This window comes from Acanthochromis polyacanthus, chromosome 10, assembly GCF_021347895.1.
Source record: "Acanthochromis polyacanthus isolate Apoly-LR-REF ecotype Palm Island chromosome 10, KAUST_Apoly_ChrSc, whole genome shotgun sequence".
Taxonomy (NCBI): domain Eukaryota; kingdom Metazoa; phylum Chordata; class Actinopteri; family Pomacentridae; genus Acanthochromis; species Acanthochromis polyacanthus.
The window spans coordinates 4,404,162-4,431,044 of record NC_067122.1 but is presented as its reverse complement, the minus strand read 5'-3'; the positions used below and the strand labels follow the sequence as shown (position 1 = coordinate 4,431,044).

Below are 26,883 nucleotides of genomic sequence, written 5' to 3'. Positions count from 1 at the left end.
AAGTGGTGTCATGGAAGACTACAAGTTATTGAGGAACTTCTTGGTTTCATGTTAAAATGAAAAGACTTTCATCACTTCTACTTTTTCACCCAGAACCTGTAAAAAGAATCACAAGCATTGCAGAAATGTCATGATGGATACCAGGTTATACCACTAACTGAATGGTCAAGCTGTATATGCTTGCATGTTGGATGTAATGGCCAATTAGGAAAGAGGTTAAAGTGGATGCTCAGGCTGAAAAAGTGTGCAACTTTGGCGCCTGAGTCCACAATTTGCATCCAATCAAATGGTAAACTATCCATAAAAGTGATCTTTGTTAGTCAGGTTTGAGGACTTTGGTCAGGAAAGCCCTGCAGCCATATCAGTGCTTTCTTTCTGTACCACCGCACAGCAATATTATACTCTTTAAAATAGGACATCTCGACGGGTGAGGGGGATATTCAGCTTTACGTTCACCACACTATGTGCCTGCAGTAATCATTTTGCAGTGTTGGCTTTCTGCAGCACTGTGCAATCACATTATAAAGGTGTTCTTCCTGAGACAGGCCACTTGGATAAGCATAAATCTACATAGCAGCATTTTTTTTTGTGTGTGTGTGAAATAACTGCAATATGCTCCGACCTGCAGCCGTCACATTAAAGTGGCGCCTCACCAAAGCGCCGTGCAGTCACGCTACACGAAACCAGGCACTTGATGAGCGTAAATCCTCAGAGACAGATCGAATCCTCGGGGCCTCTGGCGTGGCACCGAGGGGGAAGGAGAAGACCCGAATCTGCTCGCGGACAAATATCCCTCGGACTTAACATTAATCTGCATAAAGCGCCGGTGTGAGGAGGTGAGTTGTGTGTAATACGTGCCGAATATCTGGCAACAGAAGGAGCAGAGCGGAGCCTGTAATCAGGAGGAACGGCTGCTGCCGGCGGCGGCGGTGGCGAGGCTCGAGGCCCTGACCTGCTGACTGGATTCTGCTGAACATGCTGGAAGAGAAACCTCCTCATCCTCATCCTCTTCCCTCCCCCTCCATCTCCTCTCTCCTCTTCCGCCCACGTATCCTCCTCGATGATGGCTTTCTCTCCCTGCTGAGTGTGTGCTCGGCTTCTCGTCTTCATTCTCTCTGCTTCCACTGCCTTGGTCTAGTTTCCGTCTTGTCCTTACATTGTCTCATCCGAATCCCTTCCTTGTCCTTTCCTTCGCTCTTACTTCATTCCTTTATATATTTTTAATTCTTTAACGGCCTCCTTTCTGTCATTGCTGTCCTTTCTTTATTATTCTTCCCTCCCTTTTACCGTCCTATAATTTAGTTTGTCTTCTCTTATTATTTTATTACACCGCCTATTATTTTGTTCGTCCTCTCTTTATGTAATTAAAGTTAGCTTTTTCCTTTTCTCCAGTGCCATTTTAGAACACACAGGGATGCCAGAGCAGTATTTTCTCAAACCTTTCCTTCCATATTAACCTCATCCTTTAACCTAATCGTCTCTGCTGTCCTCCCCTCCTTCCTCCACAACTGTCCAAGCCAACTGATTTCTAACGATACCGCACAATTAACAAGTCGATAAACGGCATTTTAAGAGAAAGGTTCGAGCGTCCGAGGGAGGATTCTGAAGGCGAATCAAGTCGAACCACAGAAGGGGAATAAAGTACTCTCTTATTGCTTGCTGTGCAAAGTGAGAACCTCGATCAGAACGATCGATAGACTTTAATCTTTTTTGGTAAGCTGTCCGGGTGTCTCGCCTGTGCTTTTAGGTGATTTAACACCTGATGCCCACATTGGCTGTTTGTCATTCGATCAGTGTCGTTGCAGCGTCAGGCTCTTCCTTTACTCTTCTTCCTTTTATCAAACAGTGTACTTATTTAATTAATTTAATCGGCAATTAGCGAGTGAAAATGTGCGAGATAACGTCAAGACTTCACATTTTTTACCGTCTGAGCCCTCAAAATGTGCCGGCATGTGTGATAAAAATCTCCAAATTTATCAGATCCATAAACTGCAAAAAACAGATACTCGTTGGACTTTTAATTTTCTGTCATTCCTGGAATTCATGCGTGATGTGCCACTCATCATAAAGTCTTTAGAAAACATTTTATACTGCATGTCTTATTAAAATTAAATAATTTGCACAAGATCCTTTTAAAAAACAACTTTTGTGATACAGCATAGCGAAACGTCTTTGTAGATCTGCAAAGCAGTGAAAAAAGTTTGTAGAGGCTGTAGTAATATAAGAAATTAAATATCTATAACATGTACAGCCATCTTTTTTTCCCCATACGTGTAGACACTTGGTACAATGTTGGACATCTTTATTCATTTTCATTCGTAAATAATCAAAGAAAGTTACCTTTTTTTAATTGATTTTAGCTTTTTTAAATTAAGGTAATATGTGACAAAAGCTACTTTTTGTGGATCAGAAGGTTAAATAAGTCAGAAAATACCTTTATTTATGCATTTATGCAGCCATATAGCACCACTTTTCATTGTTTTTTTATATTTTATTGTTTTTTTATTTGTTATTGTATTAGCACTGTTATTTATTAATGTTATAGGGACTGCAGATGGAAACTAGCTAATAAGCTATAATCTGGTGCAGCACATCTCTGACTCATGTGAGCTTAATGTTTCTGTACATTGTCCCTTAAATAAAGACTAAACTAAACTTTTGATAATTCTGAGAAAACAGGGAAACGTGGAATTTATTTTGTCTGGAAAATATTAAAGGCAATTTTAAATTGTCAACTGTAAAAGCACGTTTCATCTCTATTTTAACCGGCTTATGAATAAAAATAAGCCCTACTGACCCAATAGTTGACTTATAGGTGAATTAAACACTGGAGTCAGTGATACATTTTGATACTATGTTCAAACTAACCACACTGGAATGGAAAGCTAATCTACGGCACATGGAAGGAAAACCTTCTTCACTGGGCTGACACAGATTTGTCCCTGTCCACTGATTTGTCGCATTGTAATCATTTAATATATTCGGCAGTATTAAAGGGTGATCCATCTCGGTCAAAAGTGAAATTTATATCAGTCTGATCTCTGCAGAACAAACCCTCCATTAACATTTACACTGTCGTCCTAAATTCTTCCACTGATTGACATTCCCTTCCTCACTACACCTCTCTGAACTTCTTGAGCTATAATTTCCCTCCTGCTATTTGAACATTAAAATGAGAAATTATTTCTTATTAGCTCTGCAGTTTTTTTTCTTCTTCTGCCAAGCCAGTGGGTAAGTTATGCATCGCAGCAGCCTGGAGGCAGACAGGCTGCTGCCTGCTAATATAAAACGCTGTCTCCAGTGAAGCTGGCTGGCAGAGTAAGCTCAGGAGGTAATTGGGGTCTTTAGTCTGCAAACCAAGAGAGTCTCTCTCAATAGTATTATTCACCCACAGTAATCAGACACAAAAGGATCATATCTGCAGTAGATACGCTGCAAAGCTGAACTTTATTTTAATCGTCTTAAGATGCATCAGTCCAAGTCGACTTTTAGGTGATTTAGCCGTCTAACATTTCCTCTCTCATTTAATACGTAACATTCAGCTGAATATATTTCCCTAAGTGTTGCTTTTGTTTTGATTTTAACCTGTGGTGTAGATTGTCAGCCCAAAAAGGTTGCCGTTTGCTCCATCACCGGCTGTAATTGTCCGTAAAGTCCTGCAGCAGTAATTGCAGGATGGGCCATGTGAGTGGATTGTGTATGGGGGGGAGGTTTGGAACATGGCTTCCTCTCTCTGCATGCAAATTAGGGCCACATACACATTAGTTACAACTGACAGGAGCCACTGTGTAAAAGGGCCTGCTGTGCTACGAGAGTTTAGCATGTTAAGCTAACGAGACAAATGGGCTGAGAGGGATTCTTCAACACGGATCAACACGGAACAAATGGAGATGAGCGTTAGGGAGCCGTCCTCTGCTCTATCACACTTTTATTAACTGGTACTGCAGTGCATTTTATTTCACTGTAGTATGATGCACTATGATTTATACTTTATTCTGCATTCTGCTATGTGCACATTACTCTATTTGACTGCACTGTATTATTACATAACAGCTACTCCAGCTTCATTATACTGCATTGTCTGGCCACATTGTTGCAGGGTTGAACAGTTTGTTGACTGTAAAATTATAAAACTGCACTTGATAAAGGCTACACCTGAGGATTTGTGTTATGCAGTGCATCTGATCCAGGGTGACGGTCACACTCTTGACGGAAATGCTGACACATGTTTGATATCTATTAGACCGACTATTGAACCGACTTTAAAAAATAAGGCTACTTTCACCAGCTCTCCCAGCTTTTCTTGAATTAGTAGATGTTGTGCTGCTAGCTCAGGGTCTGGTGACAGGTACAGCAGCTGGTGCAGGAGGATGCTAACAATGCTGCAGACTTTTTACTACATCCTGGACCTGCAAAGTTGCAGTACACTGCCATGGTAACCGAAAAAAATATGTGTGTGTGTGTGTTTCAGTCAGAAACTTCTTTTTTGCAGTTCCTTTGTCAACACACTCAGTATCATTACACAGTTATATGTAGATGTTGTGTGGATGGATTTACACATCAGTTATCAAACACCTGCTGAAAAGCTGATCATTGAAGCACTTCTAAATTTTTTTCCTGATCAGCAGAATGCTTCGGAGCTGGGCTGAAGTCGGCAAATTAAAGATTTTGCCAGTTAAAAAAAAGAAACTTGCAGTAGCCATCTTCTGTGTCAGCCTTAAAGAATGAACCTGAAATGCTTTCTTCTTGTGATTTCCAGACATTTATATGTTGATAAAACCCTACAGCAACACATCTCTATAGATTTCGATCATTTCACCACAGAGGCATTTCCCCAATGTTCCTCATTTTTAGTCAACATTCGGAAAATGTCTCATCATTGCATGAGTGACTGTCAAACACAAAAAGATGGTCAGGGAAGAAAAGAAGAAGAAAAAAAGTGAAAAAAAAGAAAAAGGAAAGTACCTTTCTTGTGAGTAGCTTCATTTTTGGAGCCTTTGGGGTCTAATAAAAAAAAGATCAGAATTAAACACAGCATATACTAACAACACGTTACCAACTATACGTTGTTTGTCCTCGTTAAGGAAAACAACCGCTTTGTCTATCAAGGAGCGAACAAGACAGCAAGGCTCGATTATCTAAGGTGTCGCACTGCTGCCAACACTCAGCGAGGGGTGAGTGTGTGGCAGTGGGGGAGACTTAGGAGGGGCAGGGAGGAAGGGGGGCAACATACTGTGAAGGCAATAGCAGGAAGGAGGGATGCACGAGTCTGTAGAGAAACAATCTACTGCCATACTGCAGCGGGCAGGAGAGGAGAGGCGATGCACTGAGATGAAGAGGAGGAGGGTTGCAATGCAGTTCTGTCAAGAGGAGCTGAAGTAAAACTAGCAAAATGCACTACAGGAGATGCAAGAGGCCAGAGAGAAAGAGGAGGAAGAGGAGGAGGGTGGGGGAAAAGTGCAAAGACTACATGTCAAACTGGCTTCATTGTGATTTTTTTTTTTTTTTTTTGCCACATTTGGCCTTAGAGTGAATCATTTTTTTCTGTTGTTTTTGGGCAACAGGTTGATGGTGAGTTGCATATTCCACAACAACTAGTAACCAGTCTCCTGACAAAGTACAGAAAATGGATTCTTTGGAGCCTAAAAGAGCAGCTAATGATCTCCCAAATCTGAATGAAATCCTACTGGCTGTTAATTTGAAGTCATTTGGCTGAAATGGAGCCCATTTGAATGACAAAAGGTTCAACTTCCACCTCAGAAAAATGTAAAGCTTCAACCTCTTACAAATGGGCAACATCATTCTAGTCATATAGCACAGAAAGAGGACTTTCAGTCTGCAGAGAGGCTGATTTATAGTGGAAAAATGCCAACCCGCTAATGTCAAGGAAGTGGAAGTTAAGGCTGAACGATTCATTGTTCCACAGTGACAAGGCCTTTCCCCCTGTTCACTCCAGGAAAGTTACTCTTTAACAAAAGACTTTGCCTGACGTGCCACTGAAGATCAGTGGCTTATTGGATTCGTCTCGAAAAGTTTAAGGAAGTACAAGAAGCAAAGACAAAAGTTTTACTGTCCTTAGATCAGCAGATACTCCACCAACCAACACAACACAAACCCACCTGTCATTCTCTGTGATCCCGTACAAGAACTTCATCCTCACGCACTGTTAAAGACTAAAAACACCAGCATCTATACCATAAATTCCCTCATGTAAAGGTCAACCAGCGTGCAGCTCAATCTGACCTTTAAACACGGTTCTCAAGCAAATCCTGATTACGTCTGCGCTTATGACAGCAAATTTATTTCTCTTCAATTAGCGAGAAATGTCACCACACAACATTTATGTTTGTCATTAAAACAAACAGCTTCATTCTCTTCCAATTACTCAAAAAAAAAAAAAAAAGTCCCCGCAGTACGTGCAGAAAAATAGCACCGGTTCGTTGATTGATGTCCTATTTTGCCTCCGAACTGCGCTGAACTGAGTAGACTGGGCCCAGCCTGCTTTGCTGTACTTGACAACTGCCATCGTGAGGGATGGCGACGACGCCAAGTAGAAGTCTGGGAGCAATATTGTAATCTGTCATTGTCAGCCCCCCCCCAAAAAGGAAATGGCTCCTAAGATAGATGGAAAGTATTCGTTGTGACCATGAACTGTTGTAGACAGGTGACTTAAACTCTATAATCTGCCTGAATCCACGAAAGGCAATTTTTCCTTCCTCCTCTGCGCACGACAATCTCTCTGAGTCAGGGCTAAGCCCGGGCTTAGCCCCACGGCCAGGCAGCCTGTCGAACATCTGAGCACCTGATCCTGGCATTAAAACCACAGCAGCTTTGGTTTTCCAGCGTTGCTTTGCTGGCAGCAGGGATCTCATAACGCGAGCTAATTACTAGTGCTGTGCAGAATCAATTCTCCTGGCTTTGTAGGGGAGGTGCGAAAACAAAAAAAACTCTTGCTTTATAACAAAGGAATTTTAGGGTAAATGAGTACATGGATTTTCCCAAAGTGTTTTTCTCTGTACTCTCAGGCTGAACGATTACACACATCTGCCATGTAAAGCCAGAAAACAGCAGCTCACCGGCTTCGTGATTGTGTTACCGCAGTAAACAATTACATGTCAACCTCTCCATCAGGCCTTTTAGACTGATGCGGAGGGTTTAAACCTTTTTTCCTCAAGCTGGTAATTAGAGGTGTGATGGGATTCCACGGGAGAACTGAATGGCCTTTTATAAAGCAGTATTCCCCTCCTTATAACCTTATTAGCCATGGACCAGTGGACTGCAGAGGAAGACAGAGTAATAAGTCTTCTTCTTACACGTCCCAGATTAGCTTTGCCTGAAGCTAACGAGATTCCAACTTTTTGCTATCTTTAGATCAAGACGAAACAATAATGATGGGAGGTATTTATAGCAAATCGTGTGGCTGAGGAGAAATGGAATTCATTCATTTTGACAACACGGCTCATTTGACACCACTCTAATTATCAGCTTGATCATTACTTTTCCAGCTCTTAACGGATAGATTTAAACGGCTACTTTTGGCTGTGGAACCGGTGCAAACATCCTCGGTGCTTTTCATTTGTCTGCTCCTCTCCCCCCTCTTACCCCTCCATCAGTCTCTCTTTCGCTCCGTCTTGAGTGCCCTCATACGTTTGGCTGCCTTTTACCATTACCCTATTCAATATTCCTCTCTTCGTTGCCCTTGCCGTTCCCCCTCCTCCTGCGAGACGCTGAAGCGTGATCAATATTTTTGTCATAACTCAGGGGAGAGTCACCTCTGTGACGACATTAAAATTCCTCGCTCCGTGCAATATAGCCCTCATCCAAATTTCCTGGCTTGGAAAGGATAGGGCCATTACCTAGAATACTAAAACAGCCATGAGACCTTCCTCTGGGCGAGAATGTCCGCTCACTCCGGCAGATTTCTGCATTTCCATTCTCGTAGACAGTTGAAAAATAAGCGGAGGCAGAGGGAGTAGATATTACAGTTTGTATCTCCAAGCTGCTTATTCAAGTCTGCTGCAAGTGTTATACATAACTGAGCAATGCTGAAGCCCACTGGGAACTGTGTTAGCATCAAAATTCCGGCGCTAAACTCGTGGAAACATATTCTGTGTTTGCACTGTGAGACCCCGGATTGTACTTTTGCCATCTGCAGCTCTTTCCAATCTCCTGTCGTAAGCAAATCCCTCCAAAGTCGGTGAGCCATTTGCAACGCTCCCTTCCCTCCCTACCTTCCATCACCTTTTCCTTTTCCCCTCTCCCATCCATTTCTTCGACCCCACAGCCATTCCTTCATCCCACGCTCATTACCTTATGCCCATTAATCCCATTAAGTAGCCATTAAACAAGTGCTGATAACGCCAAATGAACGTCAGGCTCTGACAGCTAATAACTACAGTCCCACCTCGACACGTCCAACCCCGGCAAGGAGAGGAGGAGGCGCAGGGAGGAACGACGAGGGAGTTGTACAACACAAGTTTAGCATAGAGCAGTGTGGCTTAGTGCAGGTGTGGAAGTGGAAAGAGAGGAGGATCAGGAGCACGAAAACATACCGCCCTACTATGTACCATGTCCACTTGTTCAGGCGAAATTTAAACTCAGAGGCAAAGTGACACAGTGGAGGATTTTCAACAGAAGTTTCCTTTCTCCCCTTTTTTTTTTTACACTGATCATTGCAGGGATTTAAGAGCAGCAAGAAGAAGGGAGCTTTGCCAAACCAGCCGTGGGAGCAGCGTGAAATAAAAGGATTGTATCTAAAGAAGCCAACTCCAGCTCAGGCAACTACTGTGTCTGTTCAAGAGCGCCGAGGATGAAATCCTGCCGGAGTAGACACCGATGCACACTGAGTGTAAGGCTGGCGACGCATTCAGGGGCCGATTCCTGCCTTGTGGGGGGGAGTAGCAGCACGTTTTGGCCGAGCTCGAAACCAGAAGCTCACTCACGGTCGTCGTCCTCGCCGCCATTCGGCTTGAGTGATGAGGAAGGACAAGGTTGTGGCAAAGAGGGAGAGGGGAGTTGCAGCTGTAGTCGCTGCCATTCATCAACAGACACACACCGGGACACAAGAGGAATCGCACAAACACACCTCCGCCTCGCCGCTCCTCTTCCTAAGCCCCTATCTCTCTCACACTCTCACACACTCTCATTTATCTGCACAGAGCCATGTGGACATTCATTACCAGGGGCAGCAGATCAGAGAGGCTTGGCGTCGCCGTTTGAGGGACTGGACAAGCTCTCAATTGCTGCCTGCCCACCTGGTCAGTCAGGTCAAGGGGGTCCAATTTCTTTTTACGAATCGGTGCAATTGGTAAGCAAGATTCGAATACAGAGGGAGCCCGTGGAAAGGAGGGAGGTTAGAGGAGAAGGAATGGGAGATTCAAGATTCATTCAGCGATCTCTGTACCGATGACCCTGACTTTCATCCATGCGACGGGAAAACAGTTAGGATGGTGAAAAAGGCAGGAACACATCATGACCCAACTGAGGGGAATGAAATGAAACTGATTACAAAACAAGAAGAGACACAAAGAAACGAGAAGACACGGACAGGAAAGATGACGAAAAGTAACAGAGAACAGAATCATGAATGAATCAATGAATGAAGGACGGAAAGATTAATGAATCAAGGAGGAAACGAGAAAACACCATTACGAGAATGAGAGAGCAGAAAGAAAAGGATGAACTCATGGATTATAAATGGTTTGTCCTGAATGTGTCACAAGAGTTTGCTCTCTTCTCTCTAAAGGAGGAACCTGCTAAATCAATCGGAAGCTTTTTGCTCGGACCCCCCGGGTCATGATCAGTGTAATTTCCTCTCGTGCTGCCAGATTCGTAGCTTTGGGGCAAATCTCGTCTCGTCTTCCTCCCCGCCTGACATCTACTGTTGCTGCACAGCGAAATTAGCAGGGCTGGTGCTGATGAGGGTGTAAACTGTGTAGGCGGAAGAGCAATCATCTCGCATTTAGGGAAACTACAGTGATATTAACATTTAGTAGTTGGAACATTCTGCATTCGGGCCACATTCTGACTCTTTGGCTCATAAACATTTCAGAGGAAGTTAAAGATTTCCAGTTTCCTCTACTCTACATCACAGCATAACGCTCCATTAATTAAGCTTTCCAGCTGTCCGCAGCAATATGATATTACAGGATTACTTATGTCTTGCATTGTAGGCATTACATGCGTTTCATTTTATGTTGGTAAAATAGCAGGTTGGTGTTTGACACGCACAACTTTTCATGCCACCAAACTGTCCACAGTGACTGCAGATAATGGATGAGGTCTGTAATTAGAGTTTGATGTCAACTGTTTGTTCTGAAAGTCACAGCGCCCTGAGACATGAATCCATTTTCTACTCTGGAAGCTTGGGGTGTCTGAACTGTGTTTCACTGCAAGAACCTCTTTCAGGGTCGTTTTTTGAGGAATAAAAAAAGTGCCTTCTACGTGGTAGGTCTTGAAAAATTGCCTTACAGCTCTTGATGCAGATCAGTCAAACTTGCAAAGGACAGCACTGGTTGTGCTTTCAGTTTTGACCTTTTTGCATCATATGAAATTCATAAACAGACATGTATGTTAACATAACACACCTCCATTGTTCAATTTACTGTGTGCTCATTGAACTGGAGCTACTTCCAGTAACTAATGTTTACTAGTCATTCATTTGGCCCACTTTGTAGAATCTGTTGGATCCTACACCTCAGTGGAAACAGAATCCTCTAAACGTTCGTGCCTCCTCACTTCTGCCACCTGCACTCTAAAAACAAATGACTGAGCTCAATAAAAAACTATTAACCCTTTAAGCTTCAGTCAATTCCAGCCGTTTTCAGTACAAAAAAATCGCTAATATTCTATTTTTAAATAAAAAAATGATGAAAAATACAGGGAATATTGGACGCACATCGCGAGGTGCATTTCCTTGAAAATGACCGATTCGTGGATTTTATACCGACTTCAGGACATGTTTTGGACAAAATAGTTTACTGGCTTGTGTTGTCTGGATGTAAAAGGTTGGATTATGGCCGTTTTTTGTGGAATCTTTTTTTCTGTGTGTAATAATAAACCCGGAAATGTGAGTCGCGCTGTGTGCGTTGAAGCCGTGTATAGAGAACGGATGGATGGATATTCGTTTTTGTCGGACAAATGTGTTTTTCTCACCCGCTGTGGTAATCACATCTGAAAGTGGTTTATACCGGCGGATTCATGAGAATCTAAGCTTTCCATCGGCGTATAGTGTTTGTATAATCGGGTTTGCAGCCGTCGGACATTCTTGAAATTCCTATGCAAATTAGTAGGTGTACCGCCGATGGTACACTTACTACGCACTGAAGCGTAAAGGGTTAACTGAACTGCATCAGGCTTTTAGAGTTATGTCTAATGCAACCACCGAACTCCACTCAGTTAGAAGAAGTAACCTTTCCTTAACAATTAGATGCATTTTTAAGTACCACTTATCTCATAATTGCTGGAACAAATACATTTGAAGGTGATTCCTCATAAAAGCAACTGATTCCAACAAGTTTTTCAACATTATTTGAAAGGGATTTTCAAATGTTGTAAATTTGTAGGTTGATAACGGTTTAAAAAATTTGTTCTTTGTGATATATTTGTTGAAACTACAGGTCCTCTAACTCTCCTCTTGAACCAGAATCTGCTCAGGCATGTAAGAGGAGGGCCTTGAAATCTTGAACTCGTGGTTAATAAAAAGGTATCAAGCCAAATTCATTAGGGGAGCGCCGCTGACACATTAATTTCAGTTTAATTTAAACACAATGTGTTCAAGCAACATTAACATTTCAACAAAGTGATCTTTGCAGCTTAAAAGGTTCACCTAAATTATTAACCGTGTGTTTAAGCTGTGACAACAGGAACCTGGATCACTTTTTAGTGTCAACTCTGACAAAGCCAGGAACAGCAGAGAACAAAACAGATTCTGAGTGAACGAATGCGCTGATGACCCCAGAGCTAGCACTCGAGTTTTAACTTTGTCAGGCTAGAATGAAGAGAGTTGGAAATGCTCAGTCCAAGAAACAGTTTCCCCTTAAACCTCTATCAGAAAAGAGACATAAGCAGTTGACAATGTGGACTTTTCTCTTCCTATTTCATCGTTAAAATCTAAAAAAAAACTACCTTCAAACTGGTTTCTAATGAAGAATTTTTCATCATCATATTTTATTCTTTACTTTGGTTATTAATTTATCCTTTGTATGCTGTTAAATTCTAGATTCTATTTGATTCTGTTCCTATATATTTTATCCACTTTATCATGCTGTTGTGGCTTATAGAAGTTACATGAGCTCATTAACCACGCCCGACGGGTACGTCGGCGGGGTTATTGCATTCGGTGCGGTATCTGGCTGGGTAAGTAAGTATGTATGTATGTATGTATGTATGTGGCTATGTCCGGTCCGATATCTCTGCAACCGCTGAAGTCAGGATAATCAAACTTGGCACCGAAGATCAGTCTAAGGTCCCCTGCTCAGTTGTGGAGTTACAGGTCAGCAGATCAAGTAGGGAGGGAGATACGTACGATGATAAAAATTGATACATATTGCATCAGTTGTATAGGGAGGACAGGGTTTTCGCTAGCAGAGGGCGTGGTTCTGTCCTCTACTGAGGGCTCGTCTAGTTATCATCTGGGTTTGGTAGCTATGTCATAAACTGAAGCCACATTTTTGCCTCATCAGTCTGTTAAAGTGACACTGTCTGTCATTTAGACGACAAATAAACTGGATTTAATTGCAGCTTCATAAATTGTGACTCTGTTTTACAGCTCACTTGCCTACAGTTTTATTTACCATTAAATCCTGTCTCCATGTTGTGGATTGTTTTTAAAATAAAGTAATTAATGCAGTCACTGCTGTTGTTACGTGAGTGTAAATGCATACAACTCCATTGTTATTAATGTTGTATTTCTGATGATGCCATATGGGGAGGTCTGTGCTCTCTGAGAGCTTACTCCTGCAATCACACCAAACTAGGTTATTCAGGTGCTTCAGCATCCACAGGCGTCTGTGTGACTCCAACGTAAAATCAGATCTGATCACACAGCAATTACAATGGATTCCTATTCAACACTAAATTAAACCTAACCATTATTTTCAGTATCATTACTACAATTATTGTTATCGTGGTTGACTAAGAAACATTTACGAACTTTTGTTCCTCCTTTTGCTTCCCTGTTGTGCAACTAGACTTTTTTGTTCCCCCCAGAGTTTATTAAGGAGCAGAGCTGTCAAGCGGTTTATTTCATGGACGCAATTAATGCAGCGGTGTAGTTAGCTGGTAGGGGACACACACAAAGAGAAAAAAAACTGCATGAATGAGCAAGTCGGAGAGCTCACGCTATGCCACTCTGTCGACCTGACAGCCATGACAGAGTCTGGAAATCCACATCAGGCTGTGTCTGCTAACAACGGCCCCTGACACAATTAGCTGAGCAGATTACATAAAGACAGGCTCGTCCCCCTGAATACGCATCTTTATCACAGATCATCCATCAAGACACCTTTAGGCAACAACAAAACAAGAGCTGTACGTCAGAATGTTGAAGTAAATCCATCCCTGCTGCATTTCTCGAAAGCTCACTGACGTCAGCTGTGGGTTTGTTATTATTCAGTGCATGTATAGCACGCTGCCAGAGACCACTTTCATCTGCATTTAACTTTTTTATGACATCACATTAGAAGAACGAAAAAAACATTAAAGCTATAAATTCAAATAACTGCCACATCCGCCTGTTTAAATCCTGATTTGTAAAGGTCACTGCAGCACTAGCCTCGGTAAATCACACCGGGCCGCTGCCAACCAGAGCTGAGAGGAAATTAAAATGTGAAAAATTGAAATAGTGTCCAAAATTGACTCCTCACGAATACCTGAACGGATTCTCGGCAGGTCAGGAGGGACAAGCGGCTTCAGCTGTTTTGCAGCCGCGGCAAGTTTAATAATACACACTCGGTCACAGTGGAAAAAAAAAAGAATAAACGTCGCCCCTCTCAATTCTGTCTTGCATTAGCTAAGATATCCCACCTACAAATATCACCATATAATGGGTTACGCCATTATGGGCTCAGCAAAAAAGAAATAAAAGAAGAAGTAAAAAGGAAAAGAAAGCTTCATGGCAGCATTCATAAATCAAAGCTGTAGTTCACTTGTGCACATTCTGTGTACCTGTGTGCTCAGTGTACAAAATATTAGGACACCTACTAATTCCACCCGTTAAATCTGCTTTAGAGATGAAGGACAGATGCAGGCGAGTATGCAAACGGCATCACATCCTCACATGATGCAGGCAGTGCTTGGATCAATCAGTATAGAGGTACAGTACTTCGTCCCTCCAGGTTTTACTAGTGGCAACGGTCGAGGTTCACAGAGACGATTCAGTATCACTGGCATCCGTTTGGTTGTGCCAAAACCAGAGCAGCAGCGTGTGAAAATATTCCTTACGAAAGGTAAAAGTGCGTTATTCAAACTAGCAAAACCAAAAGTCACAATTATAACATTTGAAACTCTTTGTTTTGCTTTTGAGGTTCCTATAAAACCAACATTTCATCCAGAATTCCTTCTACAGGGGACACTTAAATGTAATCTTACGGATACTGCTGCTCAGATTTTGATCAAACTTGAAGGTGAAATACTCGTATCTCTTCCTACTGACTGAACCAATGTTCATATCCAGAGCAAATTAACATACATACAGAAGGGGTGAGCTTTACTCTCCAGATTGCAAAGTGAAAACATCAAAGGTCACAGTGTTTTTGACAGAAACCCTTTGATTATCGACTATTAAAAATAAGTCCGAAGTCAACGTAGACTTTGGTACTTCAAGAACAGGTGATATACTCAGGATTCTAAGGGAAGATGTATACAAAGGAAGGTGGAATATTGCAAGGGTGCTAATATTTTGTACACAGTTGCCTAACAAACTAAATATACAACAGTAGAAATGACTCACATTCACTCTGTAAACCTCAGTTATGGCATCGTTTAACATGCAACAAGGCTCAAATGTAACATTTCACGGCATCATTCGGTAACATCCATCTATGCCGAGAAGCAGAAGGTGAAACCAATTCCAGTTTTGTTTCTCGGTGCGCTAAAATTTCTGTCCGCTCCAATCACTGTGGTCTTTTTTAACTCGTTGTATTATTCATACGCTTTAATGAGCATGGAGGGTTGCCCCAGTTCTCTAATGTCATATTAATGTCCAGACCGTGTTCCTAATGTGAGAAAGTTTAATATAGAAACCTCTGACATGTGTCTTTATGGGGGCTTCCATTCAGGGAGAGGTCGCTAAATATTCTATCATCATCATCATCATGAAATCATATTCAGCAGCACGCTCGCGGGAGAGAGAGGCACATTACCTTGACCACCAAAACAAGCACTCAGGATACTGTGTGGATACCAAGGAATGTAGCCAACTAGCATCATGGTAACTACAGATCCTAAAATATCTCAGTGGGGTAATGTTTAGCCATCTGATTGGGGTTAAAAGTGCAGGGACGGGGTCATGTTAAAAAAGAAGGAAGGGGTAGGGTTTGGGATCTAACACCTGAAATAGCCTATTTCTGTTTTAAGTTGAGCAATGGGCGGAATTACCTTTGTTGTACACTGCAAAGGGCAAAATAAAAGAGATCAACAGATTGAGAACAACCAAAAACATTAAGAGGATTAAACATAAAGCAACAGAATTTTAGCAACATCAATGAATACTTTCTTCTTCTTCTTCATTTTTGCAGTCATACAGATAAATACAAACCTTTTTTTCTTTTTGGTGACAATCTGAACTTAACCTTGGCTAGATAAAGGTATTTACAGAAGGTAATTAAATGCAGAAACAAGACTTTTTGGGATATTGTTTGGCTACATTCCTGTCTTATCCGACTGAGTCTTGGTGGCAACTCCTACCTTTAAAATTCGGCCGGATTCTGGCATCGTAACCCGAAACTTTGCCCATGAGTTTGTCCAGAAACTCGGACGGGGGCATCGGGGAGGCAGCTTTCCTTGCCGCAGCCTCTTTAGATGCTGCCAAGCTGGAAGACAAAAAAGGTACATTTGGTTAGAGAAAGGTGTAAAAGTAGAGAGTGATAAGAAAGCTGTGGTCGCATTTGGTGGATTTCCAAAGCAGGAACTCGAGACGGGCATTAGGAACATGACATTTCCATTGTAGGATCAAACAACTTTGACCGTGACAGAGAGCAAAAACAACAACTAGCTGCTGCTGGTTCCATGACCTGGTAGGAAATCAAAGGATATAGTTTTGTCATGTAACTTTATGTTTAAAATGGTGATGTTTGGGAAGACAAGACTTCTTCTTGATAAGAACACTGATAGGGTGGAAAAATGACCGATCAAGGCTGAGACTCACACAGGAGTGTCTTAGGGCTACTTTCAAGTAAGTGCTCTAAAATAAGTACTTTTAGGTGCTGATATGCCAGGCAGCAACTTACTGGTAAAGTCTAGTGTAACAAAATGGCCAATCAAGGCATATTTTTGAAAACGGTTTGATATGGATCTGGCTGGACGTCATTAAGCATCACAGAAGTCTTGGTCATGGTGCCCCTTTTATCAATAGTGTCACTGTCAGTATCTTCATTATCAAATGCAATACATTTGTTTACTTTAAATTCACTTTTTGTTTATCAGTGTTTATTTAGTTTACATTATGTACTTATGCTATTTTATTTTTAGGTACTATTCCTTGGCATCCACTTAGAGAATTTTCACACTTAGACACTATGTTTCGTACTGTAAAAAAAAGTAAACTTTTTTTTCCAATTTCCTCTAGGATGAATAAAGTTGGTCTTATCTTATCTGCTTTCCAACATGGAACAGCCTCCTCTCTTTGTATTAAATAACAAGATAGCAGGTACTACAGCTAATCTGCAATACCTGACCGAAGTGTGTATAATCTAGGAAAATGGTTAAATCAGATTCTTCAAATCCTTTGGAGGCTTCAGTGTCTTTGTTTCCCATCAGCTCGTAATGAAACAACTTCTCTTGATAGGAAGTGTTGGGACAATATACTAATGACTCAGAGGTAAGACAAGAGTGGCTTGAGAATTTTAAATGTCTTCATAGATGCAGGCAACATCCAGTATTTCTTTATTCTGGAGGATGTCCCTGCAGCCGCTGGACAAAAGGCAGGACCTGTCCACACCAACATTTTAAATAAGATTCATTCATCCTCATTCAATTTAATTGTTTTATCTAATTTAATTAAAAAGCTGAATAATTAAAAGTGAACATTTACAGTCTGTGATTTTAATGAATTTGTGGTTATTAGACATTTCGTTTTCTGAAGTAGTCTCTCAAACTAACGCTCTCGTTCCCTTAACCAGCTCCACGTCCTGACGAGCGCCGCATTGATTTTACAATAAGGCCGTGGCATTTGCACAGTTGACTTCTTTACCTTATTAAGCTCATCATGCTCATTAGACGCTCTCTGCATAATGTCAAACCCCCAGTGCGGCCTTCAGCCCACAGACACACAGTGAATCCTGCACTAACAGTCGATAACACCATGAACACAGCTGATAGACTGAACCAGAAAATGCAGCAGATGGACGTGAAGTTTGATGCCAAAAACAAAGATGACATCTCCTTCACAACAATGGGAAGAAAAGAAAGATAAATGTTACTAATGAATAACTGGTTGTTACGAGAATCAACGCTGCAGTAAAATATTTAACTTGATATAGAAATGTCAATGCCCGACACACACAAGGTTCAGCTGACGTGTTCCTGGGATTTAATGAGCTGTAGAAGAACTCTAACCTGGCAATAGCCAGATTAATAATTGTGTAGTACTTCATAGTACTCCACAATATCAATCTGGGACCGCTCCATGTGAATCCGTTCGGAGGAAATAGGCACGAATTGGACAATGCAACAGTATGTCCCGCCTCTGACAGGTTTGTTTTTAGCCAATCGCGGGATCTTCACAACGAGCGGAGCCAATTGGTAGATTAAACTCTTACCAAAACCCGTAGGTAAAAACGCACAAACATCTTTACCATCCAGAAATGCGCAAAGCGCCTCTCGTTCTTCCTTCAAAGAAGCGATAGGAAATTCAGCTAAAACTGACTTAATAGCAGCATCTACACGATCGTTGTCCTCCGTTGCCATGTTTGTTTTGATCTACTGGCACTTGGTGTCGTCTTCACACCCGGATATCCCGCCCCACACACGAATACTGCTGCGTGATTGGCCCGTGCCAACTTGGTTCTGTACGAACAGTGAAGGCGGGAGCGGAGCAAGATGGTTCCTTGAGAGATTTGTGAACTCACAAATATCACGAGAAATCAACTTGCTGGCAAGGTTAGAAGAACTCTGTTCTTTATTCTTATTCTTAATTCGGATCCCCATTAGCTACCACTATCGTGGTCGCTAGTCTTCCTGGGGTCCACATAAAACATCACAACATATACATACAATAATCATACAAATAAAAACTGATGTCATCAGGGTAAAAACTGCATTACGTTAATATACCTATCTCTGTTAAAATTCATTATGTGTTACCAGTCTATAAAAAAAACATAATTACACACAAATACGTGTTTATAACTGTAATTAAGGACCCTAAAGTAACATACAATGTTAACCCGAAATCCAAGTTTTCCTTTTAACTCAAATCCTGTTGGCAGGTTTCAAAGACATTTGCTTTTTTCCTCCTTTTAATCGCCAAACTTAAACCATTTATTAGAACCATTTGTGTAAAAACGAGAAGAAATTTCTGATAGTTGTTGAACTAATCGTTTGTCATGTGTGGCTTTAAAATCAAAGTCCATTTATTTTACAGGTCTCATTTATAAAACTGCCAAAAACAAAATGTTTGCACCCGATTCTGCAAAAGGAGAAAAGTTAGACAACTTGATCGTGTGTCAAAATGAGTCAAACATTCGGATTTATTTGAGATTTCCCTTTGCATGTTTGGATGCGACTCACAGTTTGAAAGCAGGAAGAAGATGGATTCAAAGATGTGAGCATACAGCTGAAAAAGAAGCATACTGGGATTAAAAGCTGACTCGGTTTGCCTTTTTTGGGGGTTCTATACCAAGTGTTTTATTAAAGAAAAATGGGTCTGGGTTGTTATAGGTTGAAGGCACGTTTTTGTGAAATCCGACAACAGTATAAAACATTTGCTGCTATTATATTACACATCCAAATGGTATTTTCCTCCGTCAGTGTCATTCATTTGATCAAAACCTATTTTCAGTTGAGTATCCAGCTGTCAATACATCAGAGATTTCATTTGAACTGCAGGCTGTGTTCACACAGAGACCAGATAGAAAACAAATGAAAGAGACTAAGAGCGAAATAAAAGATGTGATCAATAAAATAAATGTGGCATTGATGAAAAACAGTAGACAGACGCACATTCATTAGGAGAGAGACACTACTTGGTTTCAAGAGTGTTGAGTTTGCAAAGTTCTCCACAGTTGAAACTGAAGAAAATAAAACAAAAATTATTGCCTTTGCTGTTACAAATCTACCAATTATCCAAAAATGTCACCACTCTGCAAAAGGAAATGTCTTACATTTCCACATTTTTTAAACGTCTCTACTCTCAGGGTCCTCACAAAGATAGAAGAACACACTTACACACTTCCTGGACCACTGTCGTGTAGATCTCCTCAGTTCATCACACTGAGCTTTTATTTTATTAAAAACACACAGTTATGTTACCTAGATCTGTGTTAGCGATCAGTCAAGCACCAAATTGTGGGATTTTTCCGTTTGGTTGTTGGGATTCGGTTCATTCTCTCTCCATCATTCATTGCTTCCTTCATTCAGATGAAACGGCTCATTATCGGTTTCTGACTTCAGCTCCAGTGTCACAAGCTGCCCAAACATTTGGAACAGGCGAGTCTTTGGAGAGGATTTGGCTTCGGTTAGATCGAAAGCGAACTGACAGCGACTTCGTCCTGAACGAGGACTGAACTGACCCTTACAGTGGAAGTGCGTTAGCGGCCACTTGTAGTGCAGTTTGTGTTTCATGGCATCATTTCTCGCTGCGCCCGGAGTAGGAACATGGACAGCAGTGCGATCTGGGCTATAAATACACTGCTGTACTGACCCATTTCATTTCACAATGAGCCTCGTTAACGGAGACAAAATGCTGAGAACTTCAAAACTACTTTACAGTGTTTCAGAAATGTCGGGTCAAGCTAAGTTTACGGAGTGATTAGTTGTGTTCTGTTGTTCTAAACAAACTAGTTCAACATTCTTACATGATATAACAACCTATGAGCATTTGTTTGTAAAGATTATTATTCAGAATAATGGGATACTTGTCAACATAACCTCTTTTTTTAGGGTTTAGAGGTTTCTCAGAAGTTTTCCATTCCAATCTATGCTATGTCTGGTTAATCTGTGTATTTTGTGGATATATTTTACTAGAATTGCAGGTTCATCTACTGCAAACGTGTAATTTGTAAATGCAGGACTTTTTTTCAGAAGGTGTTTGGGGGTGTTTGTATGATTCTATTGTTCTTTATGTTGTAAAAAGTTGTCATTTGATTTGATGTTGCAGCCAATCTCTATTTAAGATGACTTTTCTTTGTACCGTGTCTTTTACTGTGAATGTATATTATTGCAAATACTGTTCATTATTCTCCTTGATTACTATTAATTCATAAATAATTATTCTTGGTATCCCTGAAATGAAGAAATGCTGTAAAAATTTTGCTAATAATTCATCAAGTATGGTCCCCTACAGTCAAGAGAAAAGGTTAGAAACTACAGTTTTGCTTCGTACGCACTCAGACTACAAGGTATGAACTCCTACTACAGCTGCCATTGTTGCTGTGGGGCTACAAAACAGTCCACGCTGTATAAAATAGTTTGCTTTCACACCAAGTATGATCAGGCCGTTGGCATTCAAAACTCAGCAGCAGAACTTTTTCTCAGCTCATATGTAGGCATTAAGATTGCTAATGGGTCAAACTCTGCTGGGCTCACTTCATGGAGGAAATATGGAGTAGTTTGGACATCTTGTGGATTATTTATGTGGTGCTGCAGCTTCAGCATGATTATTTCACTTGATTTAAATATCATAGCTTCAGCCGTGGGAGATGTTAGACAGAGAATGTGTTTAAAAAAGGTTTATGTAAAAGTTCAAGATATCTGATGAGAAAAATCAGACATAAGTTTAACGAGAAGAGCAGTCAGTTGCTGCTCAGTCGTATCATTCCCAACGGATGAATTGAAACAGAATCAATGTCCTTGGGTCTTGCATAAAGTTCATTACTGGGTCTAAGACTTGATGTGTCCAATCCATGCTGGTCGTCCTTCACAGTCAGCAGGTTCTCCATTACTTTGACCTCATTGACATGGTTGAGGATTTTTCTTTTTAAAAACATTTGTGGTCCGCAGTGGTCGCTTTGTAGTAGGATTGCAATCATGTGATCAGCAGATGTAGTGTTTACTTGCGGTCATAGTTACAGAAATCTTTAACAAACCTATGGATCCAGACTATAAGCCGCAACACTGCCAAAATCTCATCACTTGGTCCTTGTGTCATTTCTGACCTTCCCTGAAAATTTCATCCAAATCTGTTAGTCTATTTTTGAGTAATTTTGTAAACAGGGAAACAGATGGACAAACATACAGCGAATGTCACAGAACTCCACTGCAGAGTAATAAATGTCATTATCTTTTGACCTTTTCTTTTATCTTTGGACATTTGAACCGAAACACAACTCATAAAAATGAATAAAAACAGTGATTTTAAAGCCCCACAGGAAGTTTCTTGGCTTTTTATTTTGGATCTCTCTGAGTCCAACTGTGTTCATGAGAAATAATTCATTTTGGTGCCAGAACAAAGTTTTTTCCTAATGAAGTTGAGTCTGAGCAACAAAGTACAGCAACAACCACCTGTAAGCTGAAGTTCTTCAACTTTTGGAAGTTGACGTGAACAAAACCAGCATCTGACCTTTCGTGACTCCTACTTAAACATCCTCCAAACACAGCTGCACACAAAAAGCAACATGGAAAGTTTCAGTTATTTAGCCATTAGTTGTGCCTCCTGATGAGTGTGGAGGAGGCGAGCGCTGTTGCTGCATTAATCTCTCATAAATTAAAATGACAGACGATACAGTCGATCGCGCTTAAATTTTCACCTTCTAAATGTAAAACCGCTAACCGTGACTTTCAATATGGTAAATCGTGTCACGCGGCGTGATAAATAGCGCCATTAGCAATTCATAAACACGTAATGCAGCCAGCACTGTCGCTTTATCAGCAAACCGCTGATCGGAATCGCAGTCCACCGGGTGAAAACGGGGAATTATGGAGGGGGGCCGAGATGGGAACGCAAAATAAAAAGGGACAAATCTCTTGTTAGTTCTTGTCTCGTGGCGTATTTGTGTACACAAGCACGACGGCGGATTAAACAAACGCGAGCAGGTACACAAAATACACACATCTTCCTGTAAGACAAACATTCACACATGCAAAAGTGTGTAGCGGCACGCACAGACGAGCACACACCGACCTTCCAAGCAGCTCACCCTCATCAGTGGAAAACAACGGAAAACAAATCATGCGGAGCACCGAGGAGGAGGAGGATGTGTGTGTTTGAAGGAAGCAGTAAATGAAGTTTGGCTGCCGTCTCCGTCCGCCCTGCATGCAGAATCACGCGACCTCCTAAACACACCCGGTAACAACCAAAGACAGACCCGGTGTGTGGCGTTAAACAGCGACAGAGGTGAATTCTCAGTTGCATTTTGTTGGACAAATGCATTTCTAATTTTAATCCTCACTTACTGAACCATTTGCACTAGAGTCAGGAAGCAATAAGCGGTCACTGTATTACACTTCCACCAGTTGATTGCTTGATTTTTATGTATTTTATTTATTTTATTTATACTCTATTTTGATCCTTTTTTAAACGTAGGGTACCAATACAAAGGTGTGAGAGAAACGTCTTTTTGGTTCCTCTATGTCCTGGATATATAGAGAAATTGACAATAAAAAAAGTCTTCTATTCTAATTAACAAATGTTTGCAATTTTTATTCTGCTCTTGCTCCTTTTCAGCGACAGATTGTATGTTAGATTGGGCGTGACTTGTAATCTCAAGAAGCTTTAAGGTGACAGTGAAAAGAGGTCTCATTTTACCCTGACTGAGTACTGTTGGTGACTTAACTAAGCTTGCGAAAACAAAACTCAAGTGTGACACTGACGGTATCTCCGTCAAAACTGACCTGCTGAGTGAAAGCGGGTTTCTAGTTCAGGCGTCTATCCTCTTCTCCTACCAAGACTTTGCGCCTCTTTCAAAGCTGTTGCTTTCTCTACAATGTCGCAGATCATGTACAAAAAAATTATATTATCCTCGAAACGTAACTGAGATTGCAATTTAGTTGCACAGCATTGTAATCTTGTGGTGACAGGGCGCTAACGTGGACACACCTGCAGTTAATTATCACCAACCCTGCAGCTCTATGTCACAGTTTAGCTTCTTTTTTTCTCATTGTTTTGGTCTTCTGAACCTTCAAGCATCTATAAAATTACAATAGTAAGAAGTGAAACAGTAGAAAAATTGGCATTGCACATTGTTCTAAATGAAGAAAGTAATGATATTGAACATGGTTCTTCTATATGTAAAAAATATTAATACTGTCTTCTGAAAGTAGAAAATATTGATAATGCACCGGTTTAATCTGGCATTTAATACTCTATGCATGAAAGACAAGAATGTGGCTCTATGCTAAGCTATGCTAATATGATAACAAAACCTTTCTTGTAATTCAAAGCATTTAACTTGATTACAATGTTTCTCTGAGAGCACAACTTATCTGTCAACATGGCAGCGCTTCCGTCTTTGAAAAACCAGCACAAAAACAAAACATGAGAACTTCAACAAGCAAAAATAAAAACACATCACTGACGCCGTCTAAAACTCCTGTAATTGATGTTATGCTAATTTAGTTTTAGTGAATAAATGATGCCTCACACTGCTCTCTCCTCTGTCTGTCTGTCTCTGCTGTTTAATGATGACAGTGATGCTGATTATGTTGTAATGATCATAAATCACAACACAGATAATTACATTAGCAGCATCGTGACTAATGATGTTGACGGTCGGAATGGAAAGTTTCAGCGAACGTCTCATCATGAATGCTGTCCTGGCTTTTGATGAATGTTACACCGACGGTTGCATGTTGTGCTGCTAGCCTGTTAGCTTTGGTTTGTTTGCAGCATGCTAAACGTGCTAAACGGCTTTTTATTGAGAAGCTTACTATTTCACATGAATTCATCAAACACAAGCTAGGATTTTAAGAAGTTAAATTGATTTTCTTTCTTCCTTTTTGTGCTCGCGTCAGCTTAAAGCTGCAAAGTGGAACTTTTGTCTCCCCCTTCTGGCAGTGGTAGTAATTACACAAACATCGTTGCCGCATGCTGATGACGTAGAGCAGGAGTGTCAAACTTATTTTTTTAGTTCAGGGGCCACATGCAGCCCAGTAAAATCACAGCATAATCACCGAGAAATCCCCACAACTCCAAAAGTTTCTCTTTGTTTTCGTGCAGAAAAATTACATTCTGAAAATGTTCATATTTACAAAACATGATGAGCGACCTCTCTTCTTAAGAAAAATAAATACAATTTCAATACTATTATGTCTCTCAGATCACAGTGTTTCTACAAAGGCACAAAACATTCAGTTACAGGCATCTGGAACTGAACAATGTAATATTTTACTTAATGATCAAAACAACTTGTCAAAAGCTAGAGACTGTTTTAAATTTACCTTCATTTCCACATCTGTGTAGTAACCCTGACGACCACACCAAACAAGCTAAAGTGGAAGCTATTAAGGAAGAAGGTGAGGTTGTCCTCCTCCCCTTTAAATGTGTTGAATTTAAACATAAAACACAGAAAAGTTGTGGCAGTGCATCAACAACAGGGTTCCACCAAACCAGACTCTTCTGTACTGAAGCTGCTGATAGATATTATATTACACAAAATTCAGTGCCTTTAAATATTTCCACAGTCGGGATTCATTTTCACAGAACTACGGTAATATTCTTCAGGGTGCAAAAGTGTCTGAAGCAGCATTTCACATGAAGTAGGTTTACTCACTGCTTAATTTGAAACTAGAGGCCCAGTGTCATATTGGAACACGCCAGGGACCGTTTAGTATCATTTTTCCACACTGCAAACAAAAGCTAACCACCAGGAAGAGAAAACAGTTTTGTTGTAGTTGGCGAGTTGAATTTTGTTTTTACTCTCCAAGTGAAAAAAAAATCTTATCTACCTTCTTATGCACATCCAAGCACATTCTCATTTGCACATTCTGTCCCTCTTGTACCTTCTTTAGATTTTTCTATATTATATTTTCTATATTTTTAATATTATTTTACCTCCACTCAGAAGTACAAGTTGAACTCTCTCTTCTTTTGACAACACCTTAATTCTGTTGCATTGTTGGCTGCAGGTGTGCTGGGATATCTTCAATCTTGAATGCATCGTTATTGGTGAACCAGTATGTTGGCTGAAACCAGACTTAAAACTCAGATTTACTGAGAAATACAGAGATAAACCTGGAGCTCACAGGCTCAGTCATCACTGGGTGACCTCCTTGATCGTAACCGATGTTGTTTTGTATGTTTTATAAGTTGTATTTCTCCTGGCATCCAAACATTTCTTGCGTGATTCCTTATCTAAAATCCAGGGCGGACACACTCAGGGGACAGTCACAGTTTGAGGGACTCTGTGACAAACCGTCCTGTAGTATTTGGGGCGTTTGACTCAGCCCGCTGCCTCATGATTCAGTCCACTGAAATACATTTCTTAAATTTGGAACAAATGTTGTCGCAGGCACGCTTTAGGCCAATTAGGACCAAGACACACGAAGACTTTGCAACATTCGTGGCCTTTCACAAGTCCGAAATTTTGACCTTTCGATGCAGACCTCTCGTTTGGCGAGCCGGCAGTGTTTTAAATGCCAGTTCCAGTGTCACACCTCAAAGTTTCATCAAAGGCAGGCCAGATACATTGGAGATGTCACATTTAAGCAAAAATGTTTGACCCTCGTTGGCTGCGTCCCGGATTGAGCCGGCTTTTTTTTTTTTACTTTTGCCAAATGATAAAGGATCTGTCACAAAGACGGTGTGACAGATGCCAGGACGTTCATGTTGGACAAACGTTCAGGAAAAGGAAAGCGGGGATGTGGACGAGGAGAGACGGGAGGGTTTCTGAGGACAGGTACAGCGTGCGGAGGGATGATTGGGTTTCTGTCTCCTGCCTTTCTGCTTGTCATCACCGCTCCTGACATCATGACGACAAGCCGAGCAGCGACTCAGCCAAACTGCCATTTACACTCGCATCCGCCGCCTCCTTTAGATCTGACATAACTGGATTTGATTCGGCGGGAAATTTAAAAGGTGATTCCCGACCTATTTAAGAGTACGTAATACTATAGCAGTCGAGATTTATTCTACTGATAATCAATAAAAAGCAATCTATGATCACAAATAGCATGTGTTCGGCTGTACAGTACATTTTGTGGACGCTCCTGTGTGTCAGCAGCAGACTCCCCCTCCGTCCGTCCGTCCTTGTTGTCTAACAGAAGGTCATCTGTGTTCAGGCCAAAACTGCACTTTTTATAGTCACTCCTCTAAAATGAAAAACCTTATATTGATTTTTATTTGGCCTCACGTATGACACACTTTAAGACTTGGACTGAAAGGCAAAATCTGTAGAGATTTTGATCTCCTCTGTGTCTTGGGACAAAGTAAAGGTCTGATATTTTTCAGCATGCCAGTTATATTTACAATTGATAATAAAAGACTGTATGGCAAGGGTGTCTGACATGCGGCCGAAAAGTGAGAAATTACAAAGAACACAAATTTAAAATAATTTCTAGACCATGACAAGT

General features: G+C 41.0%; 1 protein-coding gene across 4 annotated transcripts in view; it reads right to left on the bottom strand.

Annotated features, from left to right (window-relative positions):
• The window catches only part of glra1 (glycine receptor, alpha 1), a 161,800-nt gene that overhangs the window by 115,500 nt on the left and 19,417 nt on the right, over positions 1 to 26,883 (bottom strand). For 2 of the 4 annotated variants that reach the window (XM_051954487.1, XM_051954488.1), the window contains exons 2-3: positions 15,907 to 16,031; positions 4,966 to 15,609 (exon numbers count right to left, since the gene is read on the bottom strand). In XM_051954487.1, coding sequence (XP_051810447.1) covers positions 4,966 to 5,038 — 73 coding nt within the window. In that variant the 5' untranslated portion in view covers positions 5,039 to 15,609; positions 15,907 to 16,031. The remainder of the gene's footprint in view (positions 1 to 4,965; positions 15,610 to 15,906; positions 16,032 to 26,883) is intronic. The other 2 variants (XM_051954485.1, XM_051954486.1) reach the window with 1 other exon arrangement.